At 46.0% G+C, this 12,582-nt stretch overlaps 1 protein-coding gene across 2 annotated transcripts in view; it reads right to left on the reverse strand.

Annotated features, from left to right (window-relative positions):
• Nucleotides 1-4,251: 4,251 nt before the first annotated feature.
• The window catches only part of kcnj5 (potassium inwardly rectifying channel subfamily J member 5), a 59,054-nt gene continuing 50,723 nt past the window's right edge, over nucleotides 4,252-12,582 (reverse strand). For both annotated transcript variants that reach the window (XM_033049578.1, XM_033049577.1), the window contains exon 4: nucleotides 4,252-4,836. In XM_033049578.1, the coding sequence (XP_032905469.1) occupies nucleotides 4,457-4,836 (380 nt within the window). In that variant the 3' untranslated portion in view covers nucleotides 4,252-4,456. The remainder of the gene's footprint in view (nucleotides 4,837-12,582) is intronic.

Raw genomic sequence — 12,582 nt, forward strand, 5'->3', positions numbered from 1 at the left:
TGTTCCATCGTCATCCCTGCTAGTGTCCCTTTCCAGTCAACTTTGGCCAGCTCCTCCCTCATGCCAACATAGTCCCCTTTGCTCAACTGCAATACTGACACTTCCGATTTTACCGTCTCCCTCTCAAATTGCAGATTAAAACATACTATGGCCACTACCTTCTAATGTTTCCTTTACCTTGAGTTCCCTTTATCAAATCCGGTTCATTGCACAACATTAAATCCAGAATTGTCTTATACCCTGGTAGACTCCAGTGCAAGCTGCTCTAAGAATCCACCTCGGAGGCAATATACAAACTCCCTTTCTTGGGGTCCAGTACCAATCTGATTTTCCCAGTCTACCTGCATGTTGAAATCTCCCATAACCACCGTACCTTCTTTTCATGCTAATTTTAACTCCTGATACAACCTATCTCCAGGCTATTGTTTGAGGGCCTGTAGATAACTCCCATTAGGGTCCTTTTACCTTTACAATTTCTCAGTTCTATCCACAATGACTACATCTTCTGATTCTATGTCAACCCTCGCAAGGGACTGAATTTCCTTCCTTACCAACAGAACCACCCCATCCCCTCAGCTCACCTGTCTGTCTTTTTGATAGGACGGATGGCTCCGTTCTTCTTGCAGCCATGTCTCTGTAATTCCCACAACTGAGACATGGCTGTAAGAGCCTGTTGTGGGAATTACAGAGATTTGGGGACTCTGTTGTCAAAGGACAAATGGCAATCGTAAAACAATAAAAAGAGATTGAAACAGTAACAGGAGGTAAAATTGGGTTGTGTTTACTGATCTGTATTGTTTGGAGGTGTATGATTTATAATTGTTGTTATAAGATCATTTGAAAGAAGGAAAAATGCTTAAATGCCTGATTTGTGTTCAAAAAGGCCTTCATCAGTCAGAGCCTTGAGTATAAAAGTTGGGAGGTGATGTTGCAGTTGTATAAGACGTTGGTGGGACATGTTGGCCGGTGTGGACAAGTTAGGCTGAAGGGCCTGTTTCCACACTGTATTACATAGAAACATAGAAACATAGAAAATAGGTACAGGAGTAGGCCATTCGGCCCTTCGAGCCTGCACCGCCATTCGATATGATCATGGCTGATCATCCAACTCAGTATCCCATCCCTGCCTTCACCCATACCTCCTGATCCCTTTACCCACAAGGGCCACATCTAACTCCCTCTTAAATATAGCCAATGAACTGGCCTCAACTACCTTCTGTGGCAGAGAATTCCACAGATTCACCACTCTCTGTGCAGTAACCAATACATCAAAGGAAAATTCTGTATATCAGAAGTAGATTAATCTTTGTTCTCCTAGAATTAGTCTCCTAGATTGCTCCCAGTGATCACTGTATTTGATGGCTCTTAATAATGTATTGACTGCTTTGTCTGACCTTTGTGGTGTGTTTTAAAGTTTTCTTTAACAACATACAAACAGGTAGACATTTAGGCAGGCTGGTAGACTGACGGACAGGTGGACTGACGGACAGAGGCAGAGAAAGAATGCAAAATGTATCTCAGGCAAGCTGATCAGAGTTGTAGAGCCAATGGTCTCTGTGGAAGGTCGAAAGAGGTGGGGATAGGCAGATGTGACTGATGGTGGGATCACATGGGAGGTGAGGGAAATGTCGGAGGATGATGCATTGTATGTGGAAGCTGGTGGGATAAAAGGTGAGGACCAGAGTACTCTATCCTTGTTCTGTCTGGGGGGGAGGGGAAGTGAGAGCAGAACTGTGGACACAGGGGAGACGTGGGTGAGGGATCCATCTGCGATAGCAGGGGGAAAGTACCTTTTCTAAAGAAAGAGGATATCTCTGGTGTCCTGGAGACATATCTTGGGTGAAGATGCAACGGAGATGGAGAAATTGCGAGTGATGGATGGCATCCTTGCAAGAGGCACGGTGGGAGAAGGAGGAGGTAGCGTGATCTATCCAAGACTGCAAGAACTTGTAGAAAGTTGTGGAAACAGCCCAGAACATCACACAGTTAATGTTTAAGAAAGAACTGCTGATGCTGGTAACATCAAAGGTAGATACAATATGCTGCAGGAACTCAGTGGGGAGGCAGTATCTATGGAGAGAAGGAATAGGCGACATTTTGGTTTGAGACCCGTCCAGACTCTGAAGACCCTTCTTCATGGTCTGAAGAAGAGTCTCGACCCAAATCTATTCCTTCTCTCCATAGATACTGCCTCACCCGCTGAGTTCCTGCAGTATTTTGTATCTACACAGACAATGTTCCCTCTCCATCAACTCCATGCATATCTCACTTTAACCATATAATAACCATATAACAATTACAGCACGGAAACAGGCCATCTCGACCCTTCTAGTCCGTGCCGAACACATAATCTCCCCTAGTCCCATATACCTGCGCACAGACCATAACCCTCCATTCCTTTCCCATCCATATAACTATCCAATTTATTTTTAAATGATAAAAACGAACCTGCCTCCACCACCTTCACTGGAAGCTCATTCCACACAGCTACCACTCTCTGAGTAAAGAAGTTCCCCCTCATGTTACCCCTAAACTTCAGTCCCTTAATTCTCAAGTCATGTCCCCTTGTTTGAATCTTCCCTACTCTCAGTGGGAAAAGCTTTTCCACGTCAACTCTGTCTATCCCTCTCATCATTTTAAAAACCTCTATCAAGTCCCCCCTTAACCTTTTGCGCTCCAAAGAATAAAGCCCTAACTTGTTCAACCTTTCTCTGTAACTTAGTTGCTGAAACCCAGGCAACATTCTAGTAAATCTCCTCTGTACTCTCTCTATTTTGTTGACATCCTTCCTATAATTAGGCGACCAAAATTGTACACCATACTCCAGAATTGGCCTCACCAATGCCTTGTACAATTTTAACATTACATCCCAACTTCTATACTCAATGCTCTGATTTATAAAGGCCAGCACACCAAAAGCTTTCTTTACCACCCTATCTACATGAGATTCCACTTTCATGGAACTGTGCACAGTTATTCCCAGATCCCTCTGTTCACCTACATTCTTCAATTCCCTACCATTTACCATGTACGTCCTATTTTGATTTGTCCTGCCAAGATGTAGCACCTCACACTTATCAGCATTAAACTCCATCTGCCATCTTTCAGCCCACTCTTCCAACTGGCATAAATCTCTCTGTAGACTTTGAAACTCTACTTCATTACCCGCAACCCCACCTATCTTAGTATCATCTGCATACTTACTAATCCAATTTACCACACCATCGTCCAGATCATTGATGTACATGACAAACAACAGTGGACCCAACACAGATCCCTGTGGCACCCCACTCGTCACTGGCCTCCAACCTGACAAACAACCATCCACCATTACTCTCTGGCATATCCCATTCAGCCACTGTTGAATCCATCTTGCTACTCCACCATTAATACCCAACCATTGAACCTTCTTAACCAACCTTCCATGAGGAACCTTGTCAAAGGCCTTACTGAAGTCCACATCCATTGCTTTACCCTCATGCAATTTCTGATAACCATCTTTGCTATCTACAATGCCATCCACTTGCGTCTCATCGTCAAACTTACTAATCATGCTTTGTACAAACTCATCCAAATTGTTGATATAACCACAAACAGTGACAAGCCCAGCACCAAATCCTGAGACACACTACTAGTCACAGGCCCCCAGCAGGAAAAGCAACCTTCCACCATCATCCTCTGCTTTCTTCCATGAAGCCAATTCTCTATCCTGTCGGCTATCTCACCTTGCATCATCCCATGGGATTTAACCTTCCAGAGCAGCCTACCATGCCAACCTTTTCAAATGTTTTGAATTTGAATTTGAATCTGAAGAAGGGTTTCGGCCCGAAACGTTCCCTATCTCCTTCACTCCATAGATGCTGCTGCACCCGCTGAGTTTCTCCAGCACATTTGTGTACCAACCTTTTCAAATGCTTTGCTGAAGTCATATAGATAATGTCTATGTCTTTGCCCTCATTAACTTTTTCAATTGCCAATTTTACATTTATACCAAGCCAATTAACCTACAAACCTGTACGTCTTTGGAGTATGGAAAGATCTCAGAGAAAATCCACGAGGTCATGGGGCGAACGTACAAACTCCGCACAGACAGCACCCATAGTCAGGATTGAACCTGGGTCTTTGGCGCTGTAAGCGATGCAAGGCAGCAACTCTACCGCTACACCACCGTGTCTCCCTAGCGCAAAAAGTTCCCAAAAGCAAATATCAAACATGTATAGCAGCAGTTACAACAATAAGCAGACTGCCAGATAATGGATGGTAATGTTTATTCATTATGTACAAATGACACAGCCCGCTCGCTAACTAAAATCCGCAGTGCACGCCATGGGGATAATGGTGAGGACCTCGAATGTACATCTCAGTCCTGCTCACATGGTAGATCACTGGTTTGGGATGTCAGTGGCTGAACGGTGACAACAGGTTGAATCACCAGGCTCGCTGGAGCCAGGCTCCTCTAGAGTTTCTGAGCCTCCTCAAGGCCTTGTACGAATTGAGCCGAGAACCCTGTGCAGTACTCTTCAGTGAGGGGGAATGGTTTGGAGTCCACTGGCTGAGCTGTGGGGCAGTTTGTGTTGCAGTTTTCTCCACCAGTATCTTTGGCAGCCACCTCATCGGGCAGGTTTAGCAAGGAGATCTCGGACAGAGCGCGTCCTGCCCTCAGCATGTCATACACTTCTTTCGCGCTGCAGGTCGGGGAGTTAGTCTCGTACGTCTCGTGGAAACTGTTGTAATCCACTTCGTAGAAATCCTTCTCGAGGGTTAGCACAGGGGTGAAGCGATGGCCCCAGAGGACCTCGGAGTCAGAGTAGGAGCTGCGGGCCTGGCAGGTCATTCCTGGTGGGAAAGTACATTGGATTAGTGGATGCAGAATATTTAGCACAAGGTAAAACAGGACAGAGATGGGGGAGTAGGCAGATGGTATGTGTAGGAAGGAACTGCAGATTCTGGTTCATACCGAAGATACTAGATATAAAGTGCTGGTGTAATGAAGCGAGTCAGGCAGCATCTCTGGAGTAAAAGAATGGATGACATTTCAGGTTGGGATGTCTGAAGAAGGGTCCCAACCCGAAATGTCACCCATCCTTTTATGGGCGGCACGGTGGTGCAGCGTTAGAGTTGTTGCCTTACAGTGCCAGAGCCCCGGGTTCGATCCTGACTATGGCCTCATTGGCTGGATAAAGTTGTAAATTGTCCCCTAGTGTGCAGGAAGCTGCTGGTCTGCGAGGATCACTGGTCGGCGCTCACTCAGAGGGCCGAAGGACCTGTTTCCGTGCTGCATCTCTGAACTAAACTGAACTAAACTTTTTCTCCAGAGATGCTGCCTGACCCACTGAGTTACTCCAGCAAATTGTGTCTGTCTTAAGCACATGGTATGCTTGCCTTCATTGGTCGAGGCATTGAGTATGATAGTCAAGGTCAGATACAGCTTTATTGGGCATTGATTAGTCCGCATTTGGAGTATTGTATACAGTTCTGGTTGTCCCATTATAGTAAGGATGTGAAGGTTCTTGAAAGGGTAAAGAGGTGGTTTACCAGAATGATGTCTGGATTTTGGGGTTATTAGCTACAGGGTTGGAAAGGCTTTGATTGTTTTCTCTGGAATACTGGAATTTTAGTGGAGAATCAGATAAAGTTATGGGAGGCCTAGGTAGGGTTGACAGTCTGAGTCTTTTTCCCAGGGTGGAAATATCACATACTAGAGGGTATAGCTTTAAGGTGAGAGGGTCAAAGTTCAAATATGTGCGGGGCAGGTTGTTTTAAACAGAGGGTGGTGGGTGCCTGGGATGCGCTGCCAGGGGTTATGGTGGAAGCAGATACGATAGAGGTCTTTAAGAGACTTTTGGATAGGTGCATGGATAATGGAGGGATATCGATTATGTGCAGGCAGATAAGAGTTGGTCTTGACATCGTATTTGGCACAGATGTTGTGGGCTGAAGGGCCTGTTCCTGTGCCATACTATTCTATCAAGAAGATAGACACAAAAAGCTGGAGTATCTCGGCGGGATGGGCAGCATCTCTGGAGATTTCAGGTCGAGAATCTTCTTCAGACCCCATAGTATTCTATGGTCTATGTTCTTATAGACATTATTATTTCTTCACGGAAGTCAATTATTTTTGTCAGACAGGAACTTCCCTTGACAGAGCTAGGTTTGCTGTCTTGGATTAGTTCCTGTCTTTCCAATTGATCATTAATCCTGGCCCTCAGTATTTATTCCATTATCTTCTCCCCCACTGACACTCGGCTCGCAGATCTATAGATAGCAGGCATATCCTTCGTCTCTTCAACGACTTCATTTTCCCAGGCCCCCACTCACCAATCTTCACCATGGATGTCCAGTCACTCTACACTTCCATCCCCCACCAGGAAGGTCTTAAAGCCCTCCGTTTCTTCCTCGACTGCAGAACCAGCCAATTTCCGTCTACTAATACTCTCCTCCGCCAAGCAGAGCTGGTCCTCACACTCAACAACTTCTCATTCGACTCCTCCCACATCCTCCAAATCCAAGGCGCAGCTATTGGCACTCATATGGGCCCCAGCTATGCCTTCCTCTTTGTGGGGTACGTTGAACAATCACTGTTCCAGGCATGCACTGGCCCTATCCCCAAACTCTACCTCCACTACATTGACGACTGCATCGGTGTTACCTCCTGCACACATGCAAAACTCACTGACTTCATCAACTTCACAACTAATTTTCATCCTGCACTCAAATTCACTTGGACCATCTCCGACATCTCCCTACCGTTTCTATATCTCACCGTCTCCATCACAGGAAACAGATTATTGACCGACATCTACTACAAGCCTACTGACTCCCATAGCTATCTAGACTACACTTCTTCCCACCGTGCTTCCTGTAAAGACTCTATCCCCCTACTCCCAATTCCTCCGTCTACGCCGCATCTGCGCCCGCGATGAGGTTTTCCATACTGGATCATCGGAGATGTCTTCATTCTTTAGGAAACGGGGGGTTCCCTCTTCCATTATAGATGAGGCTCTCACTAGGGTCTCCTCGATATCCCATAGCTCCGCTCATGTTCCACCTCCCTCCATTCACAACAAGGACAGAGTCCCCCTTGACCTCACCTTCCACCCCATCAGCCGTCGCATACAGCATATAATCCTCCAACACTTTCGCCACCTCCAACGGGATCCCACAACTGGCCACATCTTCCTAACTCCACCCCTTTCTGCTTTCCGCAGAGACCGCTCCCTCCGCAACTCCCTGGTCAACTTGTCCCTTCCCATTCAAACCACCCCCTCCCCAGGTACTTTCCCCTGCAACCGCTGGAGATGCAACACCTGTCCTTTTACCTCCCCCCCTCGACTCCATCCAAGGACCCTGACAGTCTTTTCAGGTGAGGCAGAGGTTCACTTGCACCTCCTCCAACCTCATCTACTGTATCCGCTGTTCCAGGTGTCAGCTTCTGTACATCGGCGAGAACAAGCGCAGGCTCGGCGATCGTTTCGCTGAACACCTCCGCTCAGTCTGCCTTAACCTATCTGATCTCCCGGTTGCTCAGCACTTATGACTCCCCCTCCCATTCCCAATCTGACCTTTCTGTCCTGGGCCTCCTCCATTGTAAAATTGAGGCCCAACGCAAATTGGAGGAACAGTGCCTCGTATTTCGCTTGGGCAGCTTACATTGACTTCTCTAACTTCAAATAGTCCTTGCTTTCCCTCTCTCTCCATCCCCTTTCCATCCCTGTTCTCCCACCAGTCTTACTGTCTCCGACTACGTTCTATCTCTATCCCGTCCAGTCTGAAGAAGGGTCTCGACCCGAAACTTCTCCCATTCCTTCTCTCCAGAGATGCTGCCTGTCGCGCTGAGTTAATCCAGCATTTTGTGTCAACCTTCGATTTAAACCAGCATCTGCAGTTTTTTCCTTCACATAACTCTGCTGCCCTTCTTGTGAAGGGAGACCTCATTCTGTTGTCCTCCAGTCATCTGGGTATTACCTGTGATTGGTGAAAATTTAAAAAACTCTGCCAGAATACCACAATCACTTCGCTCGCCTCCTGTAGAAGCCTGGAATGAATCCCATTCTCCCAGGCACAGTCATAGAGTCATACAGCATGGAAACCCAACCTGCACACGACAACCAACATGTCCCATCTATACTAGTCCCACCTGCATGCATTTTGTTCATATTCTTCTAAACCTTTCCTTTCCATGTCCCTGCCCAAATGTCTTTTAAATATTGTGATAGTACCTGCTTCCAGTAATTCCTCTAGCACCTCGTTCATTATGCCCACCAACATTTGTGTGGAAAAGTTGCCGACGAGTTTCCATTATTTGTTTCCCCTCTCACCTTAAACCTATATCCTCTGGTTCTTGATTCCCTACTCTGGGTAAAAGGCTCTATGCATCTACCCCATCTATTCTTCTCATGATCTTATACACCTCCATAAGATCACTCCTCATCCTCCTGTGCTCCAAGGAATAAAGCCCCAGCCTGCTCAACACCTCCCCATAACTCAGGTCCTCAAGTCCTGGAATATCCTCGTAAATCTTCTCCGCACCTTTTTCAACTTTCGACCTACCAAGACCATACAGACCAGCGTTCCCTGCACATTAACACTATCCTACACACACCCGGGACAATTTACATTTATACCAAGCCAATTAACCTGTGCAGCTATAAGTGCTGTAAGGCAACCACTTTACTGCTGTGTCACTGTGCCACCCACATATATGTATTCTATGTTTCCATTCCTCACCTTTGTACAACCCTCCATATCTGCATATTTTTTTTGGTGGATAGGATTGGTTTAGGAGGATTAGGCTCGGATAGGTTTAGGGGGATATGGGTCAAGCGCAGGCAGGTGGGAATTATGTAGCATTAGGGGATCTCTGTACCTGTAACCTCTGACCTTTACTCTTTCAAATGTCCCTGAACTCTTGTTATTCCTCCTGTGAACACTTGCCCCTGTGCAGATGGTGACTTAACTGCAGATAGATGTTGTAGATGTCAGTCTACCTTTATCAAGTCTTCCCTATTGCTAGTGAAATTGGCCTTAACCCAATGTAAGACCTTTATTACTTGTCTACCCCTACCCTTCAAAATATATTGTGTTACTGGTACTATTTCAAAACTGCATCATGTTGTGGACACTATAAGGTCATAGGTCATAAGTGATAAGAGAAAATTAGGCCATTCAGCCCATCGAGTCTACTCCACCATTCGATCATGGCTGATCTATCTTTCCCTCCTAACCCTATTCTCCTGCCATCTCCCCATAACCCTTGACACCGTACTAATGAAGAATCTATCTATCTCTGCCTTAAGTACTATCTCCAAACTGTACGGTGTCGTTGGCATTATTTCAAAAATGATCCTCTCCTGATTTTCCCTTCACTTGCACATTCCCCAGGGTCCAATATTGATTGATCTCATTGATCTATCTACATACTATGACAAAATGCTCTCATGAACACGTCAAAATATCCTCTTCCTATTAATATTTGGGAATTTGAAATGCCCCAGTACAATAACTATTTGTATTGTATCCCCCTGATATCTGTTAGCATATCTGCTTCTCTATCTCCTTTTGGAGGTCAGCAGCACGCCACCAGCAAAGGGACAACACCCCTTTTTGTTCCTAATCTCCCTGTTCGGCACATTGGAGAAGCCGTCGAAGAATTCATTGTCACAGATGGCGGGCGGAGGCCAAGTCACTGGATATTTTTAAGGCAGAGATTGAGAGATTCGTTATTAGTACAGGTGTTAGGGGTTATGGGGAGAAGGCAGGAGAATGAGGTTATGAGGAAGAGATAGATCAGCCATGATTGAATGGCGGAGTAGACTTGATGGGCCGAATGGCCTCATTTTGCTCCTAGAAGAAGTTTTGAACATACCCTCCCTCAATCCTGAATTCATGCAATGATTGATTGACAGTGCAATACCTCCTCCCCTTTTACTCGCTCCAATGTCCCACCTGAAAGTGCCGCACCCTGGGATAGATGACGGCAATATTGTGGACCCCTCTATTAATGAAAGCTCAGCAAGGCTTAGCTTTATGCAGGTTGTGGCGAGTCACGTCTGAAATTCTCAAACCAAGGGTTAGAGACCCGACTCTCCATCACCTACACAAAGGCATTTCCACAGTGCTGTGAGAAAAGCAACTTCAGCATCTGAAGAAGGGTCTCGACCCGAAATGTCACCCATTCCTTCTCTCCAGAGATGCTGAGTTACTCCAGCATTTTGAGTATCTTCAGTATCTGATCATGCTGCAACGGTGTGTGGAGACTCAAGAGACTGCAGATGCAGGAATCTAGACAACAAACAATCTGCTGGAGGAACTCAGAAGGGCCGGGCAGCTACTGTGGGTGAAGGAATTGCTGACATTTCACTATTTTGAAGAATGAAAGGCCTGGATTGAGTGGGAGAGGATATTTCCACTAGGGGGAGAGTCTAGGACCAGAGGCTACAGCCTCAATTACCTTTAGAAAGGAGATGAGTCGGAATGTCTTTAGTCAGAGGATGGTGAATCGTTATTACAGATGGTGATGGAGGCCAAGGCAATTAATATTTTGAAGTTGGAGTAACAGATTCTTGTGTAGTAAAGATATCAGGGGTTATGGAAAATTTTCAGGAGAATGGGGTTGAGTGGCAAAGATAGATCCACCATGATTGAATGGCAGAGTAGACTTGATGGGCCAAATGGCCTAAGGCTTTTCCAATAACGTATGAACTTATGAAATTTCTGGTCAATAGACAATAGACAATAGGTGCAGAAGTAGGCCATTCGGCGCTTCGAGCCAGCACTGCCATTCAATGTGATCATGGCTGATCATCCCCGATCAGTACCCCGTTCCTGCCTTCTCCCCATATCCCCTGACTACACTGTCTTTAAGAGCCCTATCTAGCTCTCTCTTGAAAGCATCCAAAGAACCTGCCTCCACCGCCCTCTGAGGCAGAGAATTCCACACACTCACCACTCACTGTGAGAAAAGGTGTTTCCTCGTCTCCGTTCTAAATGGCTTACCCCTTATTCTTAAACTTTGGCCCCTGGTTCTGGACTCCGCCAACATCGGGAACATGTTTCCTGCCTGTAGCATGTCTAAACCCTTAACAATCTTATACGTTTCAATGAGATTTCCTCTCATCCTTCTAAACTCCAGAGTGTACAAGCCCAGCTACTCCATTCTCTCAGCATATGACAGTCCCGCCATCCCGGGAATTAACCTTGTAAACCTATGCTGCCCTCGCTCAATAGCAAGAATGTCCTTCCTCCAAAGGTGACCAAAACTGCACACAATACTGCAGGTGTGGTCTCACTAGGGCTCAGTACACCTGCAGAAGGACCTTTTTGCTCCTATATTCGATTCCTCTTGTTATAAAGGCCAACATGCCATTCGCTTTCTTCACTGCTTTCTGTACCTGCATGCTTACTTTCATAGACTGATGTACGAGGACCCCCAGATCCCGTTGTACTTCTCCTTTTCCCAACTTGACGCCATTTAGGTAGTAATCTGCCTTCCTGTTTTTGCTACCAAAGTGGATAACCTCATATTTATCCGCATTAAACTTCACCTGCCATGCATCTGGCCACTCCCCCAACCTGTCCAAGTCACCCTGCATTCTCATAACACCCTCCTCACAGTTCACACTGCCACCCAGTTTTGTGTCATCTGCAAATTTGCTAATGTCACGGGCGCTATATCAGGGCATTATACTGGTGTAAGACATAGAGAGATTTGGAAGGGCCACTACTTATGTGGCACAGGAGTGCAGCTGGGAGACCTGCTGCCTCATAGCGCCAGAGACCTGGGTTCGATCATGAACTTGGGTGCTGTCTGTGTGTGGAGTTTGAATGGTCTTCCTGTAACCGCGTGGGTTTCCTCTGGGTGCTCCGGTTTCACAAAGACGTGCGGGTTTGTAGTTTAATTGGCCCTCTGTAAATTGTCCCTAGTGTGTGGAGAGTGGATGAGAAACTAATAACATAGAACTAGTGTGAACGGGTGATCGATGGTACGCTTGGACTCGGTGGGGCGAAGGACCTGTTTCTATGCTGTATCTCTAAACTAAACTATAAAACTAAAACTATACCTGTGTGCAGACTGATCTCGGTCTCTATGCCGCACTGCTATGGGCAGTACACTCGACAGCTACTGAATGGCCTGTTTCCGCTCCGGTTCTCTAAACTAAATTAAACTAAAACTAAGCTAAAAGAACATGCATATGTGACGTTTCTTGTCGGGATCTTTCTTCAGACTGTAAACGCCACCTATCCATGCATCTCCAGAGATGCTGCCTAACCCGCTGAGTTACTCCAGCACTTTGTGACCTTTCTTTTAAGCTAAAGATGAACCCTGTTTCTTTCCCCGCAGGTACTGACTAACTGGTGGAGTATTTCCAGCATTTCTGTAGTGCATTGGTCTGGGGTCACATGTAGTGCAGGTAAGGTCAGCTGGTGCCTTTCCTGGAGGAGGTTCATGGATCAGATGGTGTTAACAACAATACAGTTTTTTCACTGAGACTAGATTGTATTTTAATATTCCATATTTATTACATTATTTGAATTTAAATGGCCAAATGCCACATTTGGATTTGAACTCGTGTCTCCAGATCA

This window comes from Amblyraja radiata, chromosome 33 (genome assembly GCF_010909765.2).
Source record: "Amblyraja radiata isolate CabotCenter1 chromosome 33, sAmbRad1.1.pri, whole genome shotgun sequence".
NCBI classification, from domain to species: Eukaryota; Metazoa; Chordata; class Chondrichthyes; order Rajiformes; family Rajidae; genus Amblyraja; species Amblyraja radiata.